General features: G+C 37.2%; 1 protein-coding gene across 1 annotated transcript; it reads left to right on the top strand.

The window, feature by feature from the left end:
• Positions 1-4,155: 4,155 nt before the first annotated feature.
• On the top strand, positions 4,156-23,137 carry LOC134743074 (dnaJ homolog dnj-5). Its single transcript, XM_063676367.1, has 9 exons — positions 4,156-5,928; positions 8,906-9,072; positions 12,912-13,026; positions 16,818-16,971; positions 17,183-17,307; positions 17,733-17,835; positions 18,379-18,480; positions 20,046-20,155; positions 20,807-23,137. Exons 1-9 carry the CDS (start codon positions 4,343-4,345, stop codon positions 20,940-20,942), a joined length of 2,598 nt encoding a protein of 865 aa, XP_063532437.1. The 5' UTR covers positions 4,156-4,342; the 3' UTR covers positions 20,943-23,137.
• The last annotated feature ends 201 nt before the right edge of the window (positions 23,138-23,338 follow it).

Genomic DNA, 23,338 nt, shown 5'->3' with positions numbered 1-23,338 from the left:
ATAAAGGAATTTCATGTATTCCTTGCGAACACATTAAACTCATGATAACAAAGTATATACCATATATACAAATAATTATAGACGCGCCACCGAGCGACTGGGGGTAAGAGAAAGAATATTCATATAAAATTTGGGCAGCATATTTTTCTCTTTCACTTATAAATTTCGGTATTTCGCCATCGCTTCCTATCTATCACCTATGACGCCACCCGGTCGGTGATAAGCATGGCACTATTTTCTCTTTCCTCATAGGAATCGCAATAAGACGTATCAAAGAGTGTCAGGCCCTTGTTTCTAAAACATTTTCTTGCTTATAATAATTATTAGGTACTGTTAGAAGTATTAGAACAAATTAAATTATTTACAGAAAATAATTTAATTGGTTTTTATTTTAAGTAGAAACACTACTATATAAATTAATACATTATAAACTGAAATAATTTAATTTGTTCTAATACTTCTAACAGTATTGATTGGCAGCGCTCATCTCTCTCGCTCGCTCGGAATCACATGGATGATTTAGTTAGTACCATCATAGAGTAACTTATACTAGAGCAGTACTGTCATATCCTCTTTGGTCATAGTAAATTTTGTAACCACAGAAAATTCACTGCCATCTATCGACACACTTTAAAACTAAAAATGAAGATTTATAGATAGACTGTATCCATCTATTACGGAGTTATATCTATCTTTGGTACCATACTGTTCTACCTTCGGGATGGCCAGGGAGCGTCTTAGCCTTCAGGCTAACTAGTCTAAGACACTCCCTGGCCATCCCGAAGGTAGAACAGTTCAGATTTTCCAAGTATATGCACTTGTTACTGAAGTAACAAGTGCATATACTTGGAAAATTTCGACCTATGCCGCTGTGGCCCAGTGGCCGAATGCCACAGGCACATGCCGCGATAGCAGCCTGGGGCACTGGAGGCCTTGGTCACTTTTTCTTAGTACATGACATTTATTTCAGTTTATAATAATTATTATTGAAATAATAAATCCTTTTTGTCCTCATCTGATCTCATCGAATGTATGACCATCAGTCATGAAGCTATCGGTACAGAATTATCGGTGTAGGTAAAGTAATACAGCACTCTTTCAGATACCCAAACCCGTCCCATAACCTACTTCCATGCTCTTGCCTCTCTTCCTAAAAAAAGTTGTTAGAAAGAGAGACAAACAGAAAACTTGTAACTTGTAGTTTTATAAAACGCGGCATGTTTTAACTTCTTTAAATCGCCTGGACGAAGATGGTCGATTATCGATATTAGCAAATGCAACATTGCAAGTTGGCGGTGCGAGTTGGGCACGACTTAAGCCAAATTTGACATGTTTTTTTATATGAAATAGTTTTTGAGTTATCAAAAACCAAAAAAAGTCAAAAGCGGCTCCAAATGGTTCATGTAATATTACACACGGTGCTGCTGGCCAGTTCTGTTAGCTTGAACTTGGCTTGACACGCTGCCGCGTGTCTAGATAGTTAATTTTAGATTATATCACTACCTATGAAATCAAAGTAGCAAGCTTGGCGATAAAACACTTCTTGCTATTCAATCATAAAAGGAGTTTCTCACAAAGTATAAGCCATGTATAAGCACATTAATATGAACGCCACTCATTGTTCGTTTTTAGGGTTATAGCCAAAATGGCAAAAATCGGAAACCTTTTACTTTCGTTGTCTGCTTTTCCGTCCGTCGGTCCGTCTGGCCCTATGTCAGTCATTATCTGAAATAGTTGGTCAAACCAAATTGTCCGTAAATAAGAACAAAAACACTATACTCAGTACTAACTAGTGTAAGACAAAGATAGTATGATTTTCTCTGTCTTTATTTGAAATGAGACAGTCCTTTGACAACCTATAGCTATAGTTTTGTTCTTGTTTACAATTTGGTTTCACCAACTATAGCTAGGTACCTATATTTAAATGAAATTTGGAACATAGGCGTGTTTTGTGAGCCGCTAGTCGCTACTACATTTAGAAGTTACATATAATCTTTATAAATAGAAAAAAACCGACTTCTCAAAACAGTTTGAAATGCCATATTAGGACGTAAGCTTGAAGGATTTAGTATCCTCCAAGGACGTAAGTGCCAGAAAGTAACGCCTTTTGAATGAATTAATGAAATAATCTAGATGGTTAGATGGAGCTTATATCAAAGGTTGCCGAGAGCTGGCAGTTATGAATTTAAGAGAATATTCGCGCTAATTTTGAATGAAAATTTTGGAGGTGTTAGAGATTGTGAAAGACACGATCAATCTAGACTTTAGAGACTTGAAGAGAAAAGAGTAAAAGTGCATTATTTTTGTTCATTTTTTGCTCCCTGGAAGTGTGTGACTGAGTCTGGGACTGCATCATTATATTTTGTGCGCTCGCGATTTTTTAAGTCGCGTAGTCAATATTTTTATGTAATTTGGGTCATATCCAAAGAGATTACGAACGATTTGCATCTGTGAAAACATATGTGCTCATAGACATCAGTTAGTTGCTGGAAAGAGTTTGTGAAGCGTATCTGAAGGAGTGCTTTTGAGCCTTCCGTTGGGAGGGCTCCGGCCATCCGGAAGGCGGTGCTGAGGACAGCGCTTTGAGCCTTCCGTTGGGAGGGCCCCGGAGGGCGCTCGTGAGTGCCGATCTTGAGGGACGATCGGCAACCGTCATCAAAGGATTCGAGCCCGTGGTCCGCGCGGTTCGGTCAGGTATCAGACCCTAGGAGGACACGAGCCCGCATACTGCGTGGTTCGATAGGTCACGGTACAGCGTTGGTTGGCCGAACTTTTTCTTTAGAAAGGAACAAACAAATTGTCATCGTCTACGGAGCTTGAATATTTTTATAACGTTATGGGATCGGTTCCCGTTTAATTACCCTATAATTGTTCATTGTTATTTTTTTTTGTTATATAATTATTTCTTTTAATTCTGTAAAGCCGCTGTTATCCGTATTCCGCAATTCTTTACGGCATTTTCAAAATTCTAATTGCCCCTAATTGTCAGGTGAACCTAATATTCGGCATTAAATTTAGGCACCAATCACCCGTTGAAACAGCCATTATCGTCCATAATCTCCATCTCATTAATCCATTTCTTTCCTTCTACAGCTAAATTTATACGCCGTTATCTTTCGCACGTACACCTGTTCATGCCAGTGCGGAAAGCGGACAGTCAGAAAGATAATTTGTTTTGGTTACAACTCATTTTAAGCTAATGTAACTTTGTACTGTTTTTATACATTTTAATAAAAATTGTCGTCATTTTATACACCGTATTAAATGTGACCCTAATTACCGAACCGAACCGAACCGAAATATTTCTTGTATAAGTGCTAAATTACACATGTAACGCAGAAGAAGTTGTTTTACTGCAATATATATTAAAACATCATAATTATGAAGTACTTATGGTCGTACCACACCATCGCACCGCACCGAGGTCATTGTGCGACGCACCCATAAGTAAGAGCGAGAAAGAGATGTTATTGTCGTATCAAAAAGTCAAACAGCTCGCGCAGGATAGGGAAAGCGGGAAGATACTAGTACTCCAATCGCTTCCTTTATGAAAGTTATGAAGGTACGGAACCCTCCATTATACGTGGCACGCACTTGGTCCGTTTTGTATTGGTCTGTCACGCTGCGTGTAACGGAACGGAACATCATTTCATATCTATAGAGCCCTCCACAAGTAACTAGTTAATAATCTGTGCCCTCCACACTCATGCGCTAATCACGGCGCGAAGCCGCGAACGCGAAGGTATAGTTCGCTAATCAACGAAATCGACTCCACACTCGCGTTCGCGGCTTCGCGCCGCGTAGTCTGGAGCGCGCTTGTAGTTCAAAGAGTAAAGTTCATTCTATAGTTGGTCAAACCAAATTGTCAGTAAATAAGAACAAAAAAACCATACTCATCCTTTTCTTTTGGGTTCTAGTACTAGTGTAAGACAAAGATAGTATGATTCTGTCTATGTTTGAAATGAGACAGTCCTTTGACAAACTATATATTATATAAAATTAATATAAATATAATAAAAATATGCTTTACAGTATAATAAAACATATCTTTTATAAATATTTGCCGTGTATATTTACTGTAATCATTAATAATATTTTTTATAAACTGTCACTTGGCGGTCGCGAAATATTGGTCGCGAATCAGGAACGCATCTTACAATGTGTCAAAATAAAAAAAATGAAGAGCGTCAAATCGTCAATAAATATTCCACGTTATAACTAAATAATTTCTAATTCAGCTTACAGAACAGTAAAAAATGCTAAATCCACCAGTGTAGTGTGACAGTTTTACATTGACATATAAATTTTTATAGCGCGTGTGCCCAGTGAGATATAACCAAAAATGACAAGGTCGCCAAAGGATGATCCGCGATACAATGACATGCAGCAGCACAACGCTTGGAATTACCGTGCAGAAACAACTGAAAACTGTGCACCTGGCATGTTAAATGAAAGAAAACAAGTGCCGCTTTCATCCAACACGCCTACAATGAATGATAACAGTATGTACGCTAACGGCGATTTCACGAACGATGTTTATTTGAACAAGCATCCTTACAACGTGCAGGCGGGTGAAACCGGGGCCAGCCAAGATGAAAATATGTTGCTTAACAACATGCCTAATGCCGCTCGCGTTAACAATCAGAATTATGGAACCGCCATGCTTAAATTAGCCAATGGGCAAGTAGTCAGGTTCTTTTATGACGAAAATACTCAACAACTATACTTCCCCATGTCAGGACAGTACGAGTTATTCAACCACAATCAGGGGCTGCGTGAAATGCCTCTCCAGGCTCCTCAGCAGGCCCCAATGTTTACTCCGAACCAGGAATACTCCATCAACAATAACAATGTTCAGATGCAAACACCAACCACTACCGCCCACAATAATTACATACAAGAAAACCTCATAAATCAAACCTCTGCTATGCCTACCTCCAACTTCTTGAAGGAAGTTTTAGGAAACTGGGAGCCCAATTCCTCTGGTACTTACTCTCCCTTTGGACAAAACTATCCATTGACCCATCCTGATGTGCCACCTAATGTTCTTCCAAAAAAGCCAATGGAATCTCCAATAAGTCAAATGAAGCCTGAGAATTCTCCAAAAAGAAATGAAAACAGTCCTTTAGCAGACACAAGTAACAAAAAACGCATTGTGGCCGAGGTGAAACCAATGCGTCCAACATATTCTGACGTGTTAGCTAAAAACAAGAATAATACCCAACCAGATGCTATTAAGGCTAAACCACAAAATAGTATAGAAATTAAGACTTCCAGCAACAAAAACAGCTCCAAGCCTGATAAACCATCGAACCCGAAACATACTGATGATAGTAGTAAGCAAAAAGAGAAAAAACAGCAATCAAACACTATATCTTCTGGCAGTGAGTCTGGAGATATAAATAATGAAGACATTGAAAAGCGTCAAAAACCCAGTAAAAAATCCAAGAATAAGCGTAATAATATATCTCGTAAGTGGTCCTCTTTTGATGACATCACTAATGAAGAAGATATCAGCTACACTGAAGGCAGTGGAAGTCAATTTGTTTTCATTGAGAATCAAGAAAAACCTAAGAAAGATAGGAAAGTTAATGATAGGGCTAAATATACCGATAACAATGCCACAGCAGAGGATGATTCTAGAGCTGATGAAGAAGAACAGTCTCAATTTGTCTTTCAAGATAACCAGACTGACAGTGCCAAGGCTCGGAAGAAAAAAGAGGCTCGTATTAACCATAAAATGGCAAAACCAGTACAGGATAAAAAGAAAACCACCCAGACTAAGTTTAAGAGGAACAAGCCTGGGTATTTAGGCCTGGCTCAAAACTACCTGGAGCATTGGGGAGAGGCTGCCTGGAAGGCGATTGTATGGTTCTTCTACCTGCTGTCAGATATATGCAGAATGACTGCACATTTGTTGTTTGATCTGTAAGTACTCATTTATTTGATTTTTTAATGCTTTCTACCTTTTAGGGCAGCAGCAACCTTTTAACAGCCAAGGGCCACATAGTAGTAATGGAGTTGACGCGGGCCATTGTTAATATTTATTACTTTATCAGGTATTGTTGTTTGTCAATCTTACATACAAAATAGCCTGGGAGGCTCGCGGGCCGCCGGTTGCCGGCTGCTGTTTTAGGGCATCAAACAGTAATGGGCATGTTTCGTAAAATATCTAAAAACATAGACCATCTTCTGTCAGGGAATACAAAACGCTATTGCACATCCTCTATATCCACTAGCTGTCCAGGATGAAAAATGCAATTTGGGATCATCCATAAATTACGTCACACGAAATTCAAGATTTTTTGACCCCCCCTCCTTGTCACACCCACATTTAGCAAACCCCTGCCTACACATCACACATTTGGAAATTTTGTTATCAACGTAATCGGAAATTCGAGGTATTATTATTTTTTATTTTATTAAAGCATTATTAGGGTAATTCTCGGTTAAGAGGTATTAACGATGTCTATGATTCATATTCATTCATACCTTTCTTAAACAATTTAAATAAATTATGGTAATTTCCTTTATAGACAGTCAATTTCAATTAATTGATTAACTCAGTTTTGTTACAATAGCACCTCAAACATGCAAAATGTCTCTCGGCATTTGATTCAATGCGACCAACCCTGCAATGGTCATCTTTTGGTTCCGATTGTCAGTTGTTTTGATCATTGACATCTTGACAATGCTTTTTAGGGTTCTGTACCCAAAGGGTAAAAACGGGACCCTATTACTATGACTCCGCTGTCTGTCTGTCTGTCCGTCTGTCACCAGGGTGTATCTCATGAACCTAAAGCTAGACAGTTGAAATTTTTACAGATGATGTATTTCTGTTGCCGCTATAACAACAAATACTAAAAACAGAATAATATAAATATTTAAATGGGGCTCCCATACAACAAACGTGATTTTTTTTGCTGTGTTTTTCCGTAATGGTACGGAACCCTTCGTGCGCGAGTTCGACTCGCACATGGCCGGTTTTTCATAAAAGTGGTATCTCCCCTGGTCAGTTTTATTTCAAAATTATTTATTTAAATACTTAATTTTATTTGTATATTTAATATTTACTATATGATTTGTGCATAGAGTATATTAATACTTTATTTTAATTATTTACAATAAATACATTCACAATTATATCTGATTTCACATGAAAAGTCACTTCCCTGGCGTCTTTCCCCCCTGGCGCATAATTTTTCAAAATAAACAATGGAGGTATGAATTATTGTTTAAATGAATCATTACACTTTAATTTGCTCGAATTTGTAAGACTCCAACTTGTAAGGTCAAAATTTAGTTTTTTTTTAGTTTTTGAAGAGATCAGGGGAGAGACCCTTCTACATAGAAAAAGTATGGTCTGTCCCTCTTCTAAAATGATGAAAAATAAAAAAAATGACTGGCCACCTTGCAAATATATAGTTGGTCAAACCAATTTGTCAGTCAGTAACAACCAGGAAAATTATACTCATCCCTTTCTTTTGGGTGCTAGTACTAGTGTAAGACAAAGATAGTATGATTCTCTCTGTCTATGTTTGAGATGAGACAGTCCTTTGACAAACTATATAATAAAGTTGTTTCAATAAAAAGATTGTATAATTATATCAAAATTTTAACATTTACGTATTGCCACCTTTTCTATAAAAGCGATTCCTTTCATATCTCTTTCCTACATCACTGCAATGTTTACCAAAGCGTGACGTAACAAACGGACGCCAGACGTTTTCGCGTGAGGTTTAGTTGCTATAAAAATGCAATTATTTATGTTAAAACTTATGAATATAGCTGAAATATTGCGTTTTTCGGAACCAATACCGACAATATTAAATGGAATTTCAAAATTTGTCATCATGCCAATTTCACCATCTGCCTGATCTTACGATACAAGTAAACAATAAATTAGTTCTTACACAAAACGGAAAGTAAAGTTAAGCAACTACTGGTTTTAGGTTTAGATTTTATTACTAGATTACGTTTCTTCACTTCACTCTTTGCAATCCTCAAGCAATCAATAACCATCATAAGAATATAAAAAATTGATTTAGATGCAGCTGTGTTAGTATAGATAGCTAGAAAGAATATTTTTTATTGACACACCTCAGTAAAAGATACAGCTTAAAGAAAAACAATTGATTAATGACAGAGGCAGACAGCAGGCGGTCTTATCGCTAAAGAGCGATCTCTTCCAGACAACCTTTGGGTAGCGGAAACAAAACAAATAATCGAAAAGAGTAGGTGTTGCAAAAAAACGTTATAAAGCCTACTTGTATAGGTATCTTTGGATCTGGATTGTAATGAAACTGCACATACAATGACATGAGATATATCTAGGTCTGAATTAGTTTATAATATAGCTCTAGTATAATTAGAATTTGTTTTGACATTTTATGCGCATGTTTTTATAAGTATTTATGTTAAGGTTAGTTTTCGTTAGTTTGTATGTATTTTTCCTATTCATGTCTGTATTCCTAGCATGTAAATGAATTGGTTTTAAACTGTAAACTTACATTGTTTTCAATAAATAAATAAAATAAAATTACAAAACAAACGAAATAGAGCAAAAACAAGTTTTGTCTAAACAATTTAAATTCGCTGTTATTTTTTTACTATTGTATCTGAAGCTACATAAACTAATTACAGACCTAGATATCCTAATGTTAGTACAAAGTTTCAGAGCAATTTAGCTAGTCGTTTTAAAATGAGAGCGTAACCACGTTTGTAAGGAGAACCGGGCTTGCCGGGGACTCTTAAATAGGGTGACTACTATAGTTAAGGGCCCCTCTAGAGTAATTGGCCACTCAACAAGGCAGAAAGAAACAAGTATTTTGTCAGTGATTAAAATGTTTACCTTCTGTAGGTACAGTCGGATCAACATAACAATTATGTTGTTTACTTTTCGCAGTTGTACCTCGATGTTTACGCAAACGTACGTGAGTTCCCAAGCGGTGTGGCGAAGCAGCAAGGAGTGGCTTTACAAGATCGCCGGCAACAAGTACCTGGTCTACATTGACAGAAAATTCGGACACACCAGATTCGGCTTCTGGAGGAAAATAAAATGGTTCAAGAAAGGTAATTGACGTCCTATACCTATAACTTAACCCTTCTTTGCATGGTGGAAATCTCCACCATAGCATTGTCCTATGAGGTGATTGATATTTATCTTTTAACTGTCAACTTTCAACACTAATCCATTTTCCAATTTTTTACTTAAACTTACGCAGTATTATAATTTATGGAAATTACATTTGTTTTAAGACGAAATGTGGGAAAACTTGGAAAAACCCAGAAGTTGATGATTTTGGGCTTTTTTTTTTAAGTTTGTAATTGTTTTATATTTAAAAACTTTATCATACAATAGCGGAAAATAATCTATCATATTTTTTTAGATACATCTGCATATTTTTTTTTAATTTCTCAAAAACGGCTCTAGCGATTTTGATGAAATTTACAATATAGGGACTTATGAAAAGGACAATTCGATCAAACTAGGGTATATTTTTAAAATAATTATTTTGCCCGAGTTTTCGCGGTAGGCCGGTGAGTATTAAATTGTAAAGTAATGATTCGATTTAATTTTCAAACCAGAGGCTGACGAGGGTGAAAATGGATCCATCTAGGTTTTATTGTTGGTTCGCGGATAGAATGCCGCAAGCGATCCCATGACGCTGCCCTAACGGTAAAGAGGGTGACGCCGCAGGGGATGTTAGTGGGTATTCTCCTCCCCTTCCTCTGGTTAGCAGAAGAGGTACGAGACGAGCGAGTTCGACATACCACCCCCCAATGGGCTTCCCCAGCCCGGGGGTGAGATGTGTAAATGCATTTACCCCTGCGTTAAAAAAGGTTTTTGGTAAGAATCGCTTTCGAGCACCGACACCGACACCGACTTAAACATATCAGTTGGAGACGCATATACTTAGTCGTATTTAAAAAAGGATATTTTATTCTATCATTTTTGTAGTCGGTTTTCTTTTTTTTTGTAACAAGTTTTTAACTTTACGCAGCGCTCTTTTATGTGCAATTGCATTTCTTCGGGATTAATATTTTTTTGTACTAGGTGTCTAATGTCCTCGCTTGACTTGACTGATTTTGCAACTGAGCTCAAATTATTACAATGGATTTCGTTTTTATAGTTTTAACCATATTGGCAAACAAAAAGTGCGTTTGTGGCCGGTCTGTTAGTGTTATCGATACTGTCCTTGAGGTCTCTGAAACTATCTGATAGCTCTTGTTTTTCTTGAAGCGTCTGAAGAGTGCAGTGGTTAACGAGGTGAAGAACTGACAAGTTTGCGGAACCGAGGGAAACCTTTCGACAAAGATTGTGGATCCTGAGTTTTTGGTCGGAGTTGCAATTTGTTCAATTTATGGTGCTCATCCAGTTCTGAATCTGTGATGTTATGTTGTTATCGGGTTAAGGCTGGTCTGGTCTTTTGCGCTCGTTGGTTAAGCGTTTTCTTTTCCGGTATCCGATGGCACTGGTGTTGATGGCGGGGAACGCTGAATTTCGGAACTTCTGCCAAATGGGCTGTTAGCATTAAGATAAGATAAGACATTTATTGATAAAATTGTACAAATTTTACACGTCAATTCAGCCATACTATAATATACAATGTCCACCATATAATTATAATAAATTTATACTACATTACAATATACAATTTGTGTTCGTAGTTCTATTGATAAAGTTCATTATTACAATTATTATATCGACTACCGTAAACTGCATTAGCACTCATTATGAATAAAGTTGTTTTTTTAAACACTTTGACGTCATAGTGCAAGTACACAAGCAAAGAACATCGCATGAGACTGGTTGTAAATATCGAGGTCAATGCATATTGCACACGGTTTTAATTAATTAATTAATTAAAATTTCACATATTAAATAATTATAATTGCACAATTGTTCGCATCGATAGTCGAAGTATGATGATCTTTAATTATTACCGGAAGTTGTTTTGTTTAATTTCTTAGGTACCTATATATCACAGCACGGCATGTAGGTGAAAACGTTTTTTTATAAGAAAATAAACTAGTAATTAACATAGTATAAATAGGTAATCTTCCCTCAGTAGCACACTAGAGAAATTTTAATATAAATAAAGACTTCATAACTTCATACGATACCCTGTTAATCATCACGTGGATTTATCAAATGTTCATTATCTAATTAAAATATTAAATGCTTATAAAAAGCCTAATCGTTTTTATAAAAAAAACCGGCCTAGTGCGAGGCGGGCTCGCGCACGAAGGGTTCCTGTACCATTACGCAAAAAAAAACACGTTTGTTGTATGGGCGCCCCACTTAAATATTTATTTTATTCGGTTTTTAGTATTTGTTGTTACAGATTTGAGATACAGCCTGGTGACAGACGGACAGCGGAGTCTTAGTAATAGAGTCCCGTTTTTACCCTTTGGGTATGGAACCCTAAGAAACGCATTTAACCGATTTGCAAGACCGAAGTGATCTCATAAGAGCTACGAAAACAGTTTTGTGCGTAGCTCTAAAAATATCTGGGAAACCGAGCTTTACTCGGAAAACATATAAAAACTGAAAAATGCGCTTTTTCCCAGAGATAAGACCGAGCTAGATCAATTTTTCGCCCCAAAACCCCCTATATAGCAAATTACATCGAAATTTTTAGAACCGTTTTCGAGATCCCCGAAATATATACATATACATATTTATTTATTTAATTGTTTTATTCTTATAAAAAAATCTTTGTGTGGATTATTCTTCAATATTTTGCTACCATTAACATTGGATTTGTTCCAAGTAGGTTTTGTACGGCCGCCCGTAGCTTGTGTTACCATAACATATAATTGAGTCTGCGAGTGATAAGTAAAGCATACGTAGTGTATTGTATGGGAGTTTGTATTTAAGCAATGTTAAGTTAGCCATGACGGCCGACCACTATTTCAGAAATTAAAAATATTACCGCTGCCATGCATGTATATTAAAAAAGCATGTTTACTTGTAAAAAACCGTCCAGATTTGTTTAAAATGAGATCTGAATTCTTCTCAAGCCAGAGAACTCAATACCAAAATCTACTTTATCAACCCCGGTGCAACTTGGATATATATAAGAGGAATGCGTACAATATGTGCATAGTTCTATACAACAATTTGCCCAACAGTATAAAACAACTAAACGCTATGGAATACAAGAAAAAACTAACTAGTTTCTGTTAGAGCACTGTTTCTATAGCGTTAAGGAATATTTGGAATGTAATTTGCAGTAGTACCTAAGAATTAATGGTTGAAAAATGTATTTATTTTAAGTTAAGTGTTCTTATTATTAATTAATCAATCAATTACTTTTTATGAATTTTAATATTGGAATTTTAATCTATTAATTATACTATTAGATAACATTTTTTTTTTTAATTTGCATGTCGTTATGCGACTGAATACTGTACACCATATTTTAACAAAACGACACCTGTATTTTAGAATTAAGTATTCTTGCAAATAAAGAATCTTTATCTTTACGGATCTAAGTTTTGAACATATGTGATCTATGTGTGGTCATTTTGACCCAATTGAAGTTATTTTCTATAATTATATCTATTAATATCTATAGTATCTAAAAATATACATATATACAAGAATTGCTCGTTTAAAGGTATACCTAAGACTTGTTCCTTCCATATGAGCCACTAGCTTCCGCCCGCGTATGCGTAAAAAAAATATCCACCTCATTTTCACTCCCAGAGGTTTAATTTTAAAGAATACTTTTATAATGGAGCGTTACAAATATACGTATGTACATCATCAAATTAGGTTGATGTTGTCTAGTAAATTAAATAAAAAAACCCGTTATTAACACATGTCAATCCACGATAACAATGCATTTCTGATTACTATCTTACATACCTCTCAATATTCACACGCACCAATTTTTTTGCAGACGTCGAGGTTGATAACAACGACTCTAGCAAGCTTAACGCCAATATACCACTACCGGCGACAGGCGAGGAGGCAATGAAACGGCTGCTGGCTTGCAAGGGGAAAGATCCGTACAGGTGAGCCTTGCGATTTGGTAATGTATTGCTACACTAGGTCTCAATAGTGAGTTTGTTCACGAGAAAATTATATTTTATACCTCTACTAGTGTATATCAGATCAAGCAAGCTGCTCATATTATGTCGTATTTATGTCGGTATACATTAGTGTTCATGTATAATAAAAGTTTATTGATACTAGAGTAATTTGAGTAAATAATTTCTAAAAATACGTTTTATCAGCCATTGTTTGTCGTGGCTATCACCAGACAGAGTAAACAAACAAACCAAATATGTAGTCGGTCTAAAATCAATATACCTAGAACTTTTTCTAGCAAAAACGAGGGATTGACAACATCAAATATCGACATAACTGTTATCCTAGTCCTGAGTCGAAAACAATTTTGCTCTCCCTTAGAAAACGTCAACATCTTATCAACCCAATGTAGGGAATATCCATTTTTTTTATCAGGATTTTGGGTTGCTCCCATATTTTTTCGCAAAATATACTGTATTTTTTATATCAAACGATATTAATATATTAGCAGTTTACTAGTCTTATGTTCAAGTTCAGTATGTTTTATATATATAGATAGTTGCCTTGTAGAATTAAGTCCGCCTTTTGTACGTTTGTATTTTCTTTTGTGCAATTAAGATTAAATAAATAAGTAGTTAGTAAACAATGTCTTATCATAATATGTATAATTACTACTTTTTTGATTGCGTGACCATTTTCTAAACAAAAATCGAATCAATGTGTTACTTTTTACTATCATAATACACTAAAACGGGACTTCCTCCCGTTTTAAAAATCGTGATCGTGCATCATGTGATGTGTAAAAAAATTTAGAGTAGTATTTTCACAAATACAGTTTTTTTTTTTTTCAAAACATCCCTAAGTTATACGAGCCCCGATGCCGATGCAAATTAGCTCTTCTAGTTCCACACAACAATTTTGTTTATTCTAATACATTTTACACATGAAGATAAAATGACCCAGTAATGGGAACCGAAATAGTAATGTTTAATCTAGTTTATTTTGATCGTATAATAAAATTGCATGAGAATATAAATAATATAAATTGTAAAAAAAAAATACTTTTTAAAAACGTTCTCCAAATCATATAGTCCTCTCCTATCTATAGCACTGCTGCATGCATGGGCTCGAAACAGAATTGTCAGTACATTGGTCCGTGTTGCTTTCCCTAGTAATAGCCCTTTTGAAATCTTTTATATTCCTATTCCTACCCGTCAAATAAAATAAAAAAATCGTTCTTTTTTTTTTTCAGTACAAACGGTATTTCTTATATTTGGATTTAGTTATTGAAGAATATTACCATATAAAATTAAACTACATTAGCATTAAACATAAACATTATTTTTGTACAAACGCGAGAACCTCAAAAAATGGTTTGACTAGACGAAAACATATGCATCGGGGCTCGTACCTTTATAGGGAATGCTGGCTTATAATTAGTATAGATTGCATAATTATTGCTGGCATAATTCGTATTTTTGGGCCATCCTGCTTTAAGCTTGTCAAATACCCTATGGGTTGTGACTTGTGACCAGCCAAGCTCATCACTCATATGAACAGTAGCCGAGCCGTACCACGAGTTGACACTTGATGTTTACGTTAGCGACTGCGTAAACTCGAGCGCAGTCCATTTCGTTCGCGCTGATGTATTGGTAAGATAGATTGTGATGTGATTGAGTTGACTCAGTCGCGAGTCGCTAACGTAAATGTCAACTGTCAAACGCCAATTCGTGGTAGCCGTGAAGATGCCTTTTGTACGTTTGTATTTTCTTTTGTGCAATTAAGATTAAATAAATAAGTAGTTAGTAAACAATGTCTTATCATAATATGTATAATTACTACTTTTTTGATTGCGTGACCATTTTCTAAACAAAAATCGAATCAATGTGTTACTTTTTACTATCATAATACACTAAAACGGGACTTCCTTCCGTTTTAAAAACCGTGATCGTGCATCATGTGATGTGTAAAAAAAATTAGAGTAGTATTTTCACAAATACAGTTTTTTTTTTTTTCAAAACATCCCTAAGTTATACGAGCCCCGATGCCGATGCAAATTAGCTCTTCTAGTTCCACACAACAATTTTGTTTATTCTAATACATTTTACACATGAAGATAAAATGACCCAGTAATGGGAACCGAAATAGTAATGTTTAATCTAGTTTATTTTGATCGTATAATAAAATTGCATGAGACTAATTGTTAAAAAAAATTACTTTTTAAAAACGTTCTCCAAATCATATAGTCCTCTCCTATCTATAGCACTGCTTCATGCATGGGCTCGAAACAGAATTGTCAGTACATTGGTCCGTGTTGCTTTCCCTAGTAATAGCCCTTTTGACATCTGTTATATTCCTATTCCTACCCGTCAAATAAAATAAAATAAATCGTTCTTTTTTTTTCAGTACAAACGGTATTTCTTATATTTGGATTTAGTTATTGGAGAATATTACCATATAAAATTAAACTACATTAGCATTAGCATTAAACATAAACATTATTTTTGTACAAACGCGAGAACCTCAAAAAATGGTTTGACTAGACGAAAACATATGCATCGGGGCTCGTACCTTTATAGGGAATGCTGCCTTATAATTAGTATAGATTGCATAATTATTGCTGGCATAATTCGTATTTTTGGGCCATCCTGCTTTAAGCTTGTCAAATACCCTATGGGTTGTGACTTGTGACCAGCCAAGCTCATCACTCATATGAACAGTAGCCGAGCCGTACCACGAGTTGACACTTGATGTTTACGTTAGCGACTGCGTAAACTCGAGCGCAGTCCATTTCGTTCGCGCTGATGTATTGGTAAGATAGATTGTGATGTGATTGAGTTGACTCAGTCGCGAGTCGCTAACGTAAATGTCAACTGTCAAACGCCAATTCGTGGTAGCCGTGAAGATGACTTTAGTATTATTGTCTTGATAACAGCAACAGGCTTACTTGTGCAGGTGCATTAGTTTTATTTTTACAGCAACGTTTAAATACCAGTTTTCAGTATCTTTATGTGTCAAACGGGTTGATCGACCGGCATATCGATGCACACAATTAGTAGATAATAATACCTTAGTAGTTTAGTAGGTACCTATTGATTGTTTGTGACCCTGCATCAAAATGCAAAAGTGTATACCTAATTACATTATCATTGACGTAATCAAACCTCTCGTCTAGCCGCGCCTGAGACGTGATACTTCCCAGCCTAATATTATTATTATTATTTAATAAGCAGGCAGGCAGTTATGGCAACTGATATGGCCTGTATCCAGTAATCATAAAGATATATATCATGAACGAGTATTAGATGTAGTGTTATGCTTGTCTAATTTATTTTTAAACTGGTTCACATTTTGTGCTGAAACTACGTCTTCCGGGAGTTTGTTCCAAGCCCTTACTACTCGGTTGCTCAGAAAGTGTTTGTAAGGGTTACTGTGAGACCTATGCCTTTCTAGCTTTAAGTGATGACCTCTCAGACGATCGCTGTTGTTGCGCTTGAACATCTCTTGAAAATCCTTGAGGTCATAGTGCCCAGATAGTATTTTGTAACTCTCTATTAGGTCTCCGCGTTCTCTGCGGTGCTTTAGGGTAGTAAGTTTCAGTTCCTTTAGTCTCTCCTCATATGGCTTGTTTTTAAGTTGCCTTGGTAATATGAAGAACATAATATCAATATTTCATTGCATGTTTGAGAAAAGGTTTTTTCTATCGGTTTAAGCCGAATCCGCGTCAATATATGTTGGGAGAGAGAACCTTATTGTTATATAATTATCTCCTCAGCATATTGGGCGTGAGCGTAACGTGCACGGACGAGGAGATCAAACGGTACTACCGGCGGCAGGCGTTCCTCGTGCACCCGGACAAGAACCAGCAGCCGGGCGCCGAGGAGGCCTTCAAGATACTCCAGCACGCGTTCGACCTTATAGGAGAGCCGGTCAGTATATAACATTATCAATATATATACCGTATCCAGCACGGACTTCTGGCTGATGTGTGTGGTGTTTCGGCGGTTTGCGGGAATCTATTGGGCTGTAGCCGCGCGCTTCACTAGATAACTTTGGCCGAGAAAAGGTTAAAGAGTTCGGGGTTGTTGTTGTTGGGCGTGGGTCTCTTTGATGTATATTAAAGTGATCGTGTTGTTACAGGAACGGCGCGAAGCGTACGAAAGACGAGCGCTAGAATCGCGCCACGTGGAGGCGGCGTGGAGCGAGCTCAGTCAGCTATTAGCGCAGTTGCAGGACAAGATGGAGTTTGCACACAACACCATCAGGTAAGATGTAGTTTGCACACAACATGAGGTAAGATGAAGTTTGCACACAACACCATCAGTTAACGTATGCGAGAGGCGCTAGAGTAGCCACGTGGAGGCGTGGAGCGAGCTCAGCCAGCTGTTGGCGCAGCAGGACAAGACAAGACATCCCTAGTGTGCAAAACGTACATAATAATCAAGTGCGGGTAGTTCGAAAAATTCGTGCAGCTAGAAGATGCTGATGTCAATATTAACCAGTCTTTCTCCTAGACCACGGAAACAATGCCGTCCTCGAAACGTCGGAGGTAATTTTATAGTTTAAGTATACGTGATTAAGTCTCGTTAATGCATAAAACAATACAAAAGCATTTTTAACCAAGCTGAAACGGAGACTTTTGCTTCGCTTGGTCCACTGAATGCGTGTTTGAGTGAATGTTTGTCGGCAGATGCACGAACTGCGGGAGGCGCCACAAGCGCGTGCTGACGGACCGGCCGTGCTACGCGGCGCGCTACTGCGTGCAGTGCAAGATACGCCACTCCGCTAAGGAGGTAAACTACTACCAACGTCGAAAATATTAAAATGTAGACTTGTTTATAGGGTTGGCTACTAGTGTTACGTTACACAATGAGAAAATTGTATGGTATCGCGTTATTACTGAACAACGTGTCCTTCTTTCCATATTTGACAAATCCATGCTGCTGATAAATATTATGTTTTGTATTTAGTGTTCGACAGGCGACTGCCTGCAACACTTTTAAGACGATAGTGGATAACCGTTTCTCCATAGAAACGTAGTCCCCATTTCCCTCCCTGGTTTTTATAACTATACATTTGTTTTATTTCACAATTTATTGTATATTACCCATAGTTATGCCCGTTCGTTTGAGAGAGGAGCTTTTAAAAATTTGTATGGGATTTGCTTTTCGGTCCTAACATTTATAATAATATAATAAAATCTAAAAAAACAATCAAGCGAAAGGGTATTAATATGAACCGTTGTATATAATATGCGTAGCGTTGAAAGGATAAATATGAATCAGTTGCCTTCCCTAGCCCTAGACCCTATAGTATAGAATGTATACTCTGCGCAGGGCGACATCTGGGCGGAGTCGAGCATGATGGGGCTGCTCGTGATGTACTACGCGTGCATGGACGGCGCCGTCTACCAGATCACGCAGTGGGCCAGTTGCCAGGTATAAACCGTTTATTTACCCGACATCAGAGGTGCGAAACTCCTCCTTTCAGGCGTTCTCGGCTCCGTTCGGCTCAGCATTGCTCCGAGCAATGATTAGGGTTGATACAACTTGACGTCCTTTTGCGTGTAAGACCACAGAAGCCGAAAGGGATAGTGCCATACATAAGAAAGGGATGATTCGTCCCTGAACCGCTGTCAAACTTCGGTTTTGTAGGAAGTTTCTTTTCTGAACGGTAGTACTATTACTTATTCTGTGCCGACTGCCGACATGACGGTTTCCTTATTACGCAAGCATTACTAAGGCTAGTTACATTTATTTCATAGCTACACTACGTTTTCAAGTTACAACGGGAGGCCAACTACACTAATAAGAACAATGGATAAATAATTACGGTAGTTTGTTTAACCATATTTGAAACAGTAAAAGTAAAATGGAACAAGTTGTAAACATGTCAACAGATTGGTTTATATAGTTCATAGTCACTACATAGTATCAAAGACCGCGAAGCCGGGGCGGGTCGCTAGTTCTCTATATTCACGATTCCCATAAATTTAATTTGTACTAAAACAAAAAGTTTTCATTTTTTCAATATATTCCCACTCTTTGGTTGCAAGTTACTGTTTCTTTTTTTAATGTAATGTCAGTTTTGGGTCATAGAGACATTTAGATTCTAATTTTTATTGTCGAAAATATACTAAACTACAAACAGCGCAACATTTATCTTGACAATAAGGTTCACAAATGGTCATTTGAAAGTGTGGATTAGTTTTAAACTAAACTAGTGGTGTTTTATGACATAAATTCCCCGCACATGCAAATATATATTTATGTATATTATATGATAAATTTGTATATGTATTTATATTGTTTATTTATGTAGTTTATAAAGGTATAATAGTATATAAATATTACTAGTTTGTATATTGGCGTTAGTATTAGAATTTATATTTAGAATTTTTTTTTCGCATCGCACTGCACCCACCTTAACAATTTCTGTTTGGCCCAGTGGTTGACTGGTAGAGAATGCCTCAAGGCATTAAGGCTGCCTTTTGTACTTGTTCTTGTGCAATAAAGTTTAAAATAAATAAATAATAAATAAATATTAAAATTAAAATAGTTTGTGAGATATATGAATAAATGAAACACGCACGTCCGGTCACTTAGATATTTATTGCGAGACTTAACGGCCTGCAGAGGGCGCATCCGAATGCACCGCGATACGAGGATATGACAAATACCATCAGGTAAGTAAGTACTGTCCGCGCGGCAATTCCGTGCATTCGGAGGTCGAGGAAGTTGGGGGGGGGGGGTGCGCCGCGCCCGTACGTACAAAATGACACCACTCTGTCATGACGCCCAACATTCCTAACATTCCTCGTCGGCCGTGCACACGGAATTCGCGCCCGGACAGTAGGTACATTACAGTTTGTATCGGACCGTAGTATAAACATCATCTATAAATTAGGCTACAGTAGCCTCAACGTTGGGTTCGTTGGAAATCAAGGACAGCCTGTGACCCTTTTGTATCAATTATTTCATTATATGGTACCCTTTTGTTTCAGAAAAAGAACTTAAAGCAGTTAAGGCCCGACTGCCACGTGGTGCAGTACCGCATCGTGCTGGGGAACAAGGCCGCCGCCGCCTCAGATCTCAACCAGAGACCTTCCACTGGGTAAGTGGTATGATTTATTTCGGACGACATTGTCCGAAATCATCATCAGCCTTTATATCTCCCACTGCTGAGCGCAGACCTCCTCTAACGAGATGGAGAACCCTTTGACCACCAGAGACTGACGATGACGTGACCCTGACGCGTGCACCTACAAGCCAATATCAACCTTCGTGCATTTCTACAAGGTTCACAATGACGCGCCGCACACGATAGGCGCGGCGTTTTAAAGGCAAGGGCATTTTCACTTAAAACTTTTGGGTTATTTGTACTCAGAATCACCAGGACTATCAATTTAAAAAGACAAAAAATATGCCCCAAAAAATGACAATTTTTGTATGAAAAACTGGGGACATTTTTTTTCTTTGTCTCATTCCCACACAACCCAACCCCCAAAAGTTGGTGGTTTTTCGAAAAAAAAGTTAATGGTACCATTTTTTCTGAAAACCTCTTTAAACATGAATAAGCAGATATATTTAGCGATATGAAACTTGTGTAGTGCGAGCCAAGGTTCCATGACACGACGTCTAGTTTTGAATCCCTACGCCTTACCGCTACAACCACCGATCGAGATTTTACTCCCTAAGTTTCCCCTGGATCCGTATGTTTGTTTTGACTTTATATTTGATCATTATGCTTATCGTTTGTTTCCAGACATGATCCTAACCTGGAAGAGTTTCTAAACAATCTATACAGCAAGTCAGGAGTACCTCCGAACACTAACGCTAAGCAGCCAACGCCAGAGACTTCCGACGCCAAGAAGAGACGCAATAAAAAACCCAAAGCTTAAACGAGGATTTCTTAACTAAACTGTGCCCCATAAAGAACCTCAAAAACAATCCTCACAACTGTCAAAACGACTGACGCGTGCCATATTTCAAAAGTAGAACAACTTTTTAAAACAGCGTTTTATTACGCGTCAGTCGCTTCGACAAAATGAAAAATAACTGAAACAATGCCTTTCATAAAATAAATATTGAATTTTTTAAACAAAATATAAAAAAACTCCCTTAGTTTTGAAATAACGTGACACTTGAAGGATATAAGTAATAAGCATTTAGAGATCGTTATGTGTAATTAAATGTCGCTAAAGTACCTACTTAGGATAGACGCGTAAGGTCAGCCACACATGCTACTCAATTCCTAGGGAAATTGACCTGATATTAACGCGTATCGTGTGCGTAGCCTTACTTAAATTTAATCACTAAACTTGAGTTAATCTAATAACTGTATTTTTTAGAACCATGTGTTTGAATATTTGAAGGAGATGTCCGTTTTATTTAAAATACTTTTAACCATGTAACGTTTTACTATTCGGTTATAACTGATCTGTACCTGTATACTTTCGTATCTGGTATCACAACATACCAAGCACGATCGCATTTAATTGGGACATAAAGCAACTATCCAAGCTAGTTCCTATACAAGTATATCAGTAGCACCAGTACATTAGCGATGTGTATACAATTATCTGAACACACTTAATTTGTTATGAGAATGAGATTGTGCGTGCAGATCATTTTGAATACCTTGGAGACAAACTCATAATATCATACGAACGTGCTAGCCCGAAAAGCTTGATTCTTTGCTTGAGCCTAAGAACTGAAATATAGTTAGATATCACATTGTATGATTAATTGATTATCTTAACTAATTGTATGCAACTTGGATACCTACTGAACGATTTCGAAAATTTACCTTCATTAATTAGATGTTAAGAACAATAAACCGTTGAAGGTAACAGATTATCAATCAAAAACCAATGAGAGAGGGCTGGTCAGTGCTGGAAGCTTTTTCTTTTACACTTTCAAGTCAAATGTTACTTGTAGCACTGTTTCATTTTGTGCGCTTAGTTATTGCTCTCAATAAATGTTACTGAATAGTACAATTTTTGCATTCATAATTTTAATGATTATTTTAACGACTTTAATATTCACGTATGTGTTACATAATTTTTATTAGACACGAAATATAACAAAGTTTTTGACAATGTAAATAGTCCCATGTAAACAGTGGTAGTAATATTCAAATTTTGACTGATGTATAGATATAACACCGCGCTCCCCATATACAATAGAACCGGTGGGTCTAGCGTTTATTGCCGAAGTTAAACCATCATCTTCAGACCTTTTCATAGTGCATTCACACCGGGAGAACAATTGTTGACCAATAAGAAAGCAGCTATGTTTTAGAGCGAGAGCAATTCTATAGTCCGTTTTAACAAATCATTACTTAACGCTCAAAGGCCCAAAGGCTGGGTACCAGTCCATCTAATTACAATTTACCCAAAAAGTTTTAACCTTTAATGCTACACGATTGAGGGTCGGTTGCGCCAAACCATCTGTCTTCCTGAAAGCGTTGCAAAATTTTATTGTATGGGAAGTGTCAGACCTGAGTTATATTGATCAGTCCGCTTAATATGGTTGATGCAACTGGCCCTAAATCGAATTACAAAATCCATTTGTGTTCAGTGGTAAGTGCCTCCGCTGTCTTGCGCGTGTGCACGGAGCGGGTGAACGAAAAATAGTATGAACAACGCTAACTGGCGTGGACGCGTGCGACGGATTTTACTCATGATGGTACCCGCGAAAGACAGCGGAGACACTTAGGTTAAATGTAGCACGTCTAGTCTGCTATTGTATCGAAACTGTTAGCCCGGTATGAAGGCACCATTACATTGAGATTAGACTGGCGATAAGCTAGTTTGCAATTTACACCATGAGATTAGACGGTGAAACTCGTGGGGATCGCTTGCTTATTCTAGTCTCAGAAGTTCTGTGCGGTGAAATTTGATCCATATTAATGAACGAACTAAGGTTCAGGTGGGACACGGAATTTTCGAACTGCTGAGACTAGAAGGCACGAAAAACGTTAATGGTTACACTGCCTTCTGAGATTACTACTGTTACGCTAGGCTAGATCGCTGTCCTAGGTTCACTGTGCGTAGACTTCGCGCTTCATGTGTCAATAAAGATGTGAAAACTATCTTTTGGTTTGATTTTAATTACAAAACTTCTGACATTAAATATATTAAAGCGGGTCACTCATGGGTCGAGTCAAGGCTCTAGGTAAATCTCCTAGTCGTAGAGCGATATGTTGAGTATTTTTTGACTTACCATGGTGCCCCTTTTTAATACGTTCAGTATCTCTTGCTTTCATTTGTACGGTGCAGAAAAAGATTAGCCA

The sequence above is a fragment of the Cydia strobilella genome, chromosome 7 (assembly GCF_947568885.1).
Source record: "Cydia strobilella chromosome 7, ilCydStro3.1, whole genome shotgun sequence".
Lineage (NCBI taxonomy): Eukaryota > Metazoa > Arthropoda > Insecta > Lepidoptera > Tortricidae > Cydia > Cydia strobilella.
The sequence above is the reverse complement of the archived record's forward strand: the minus strand, read 5'-3'. Positions and strand labels throughout refer to the sequence as shown.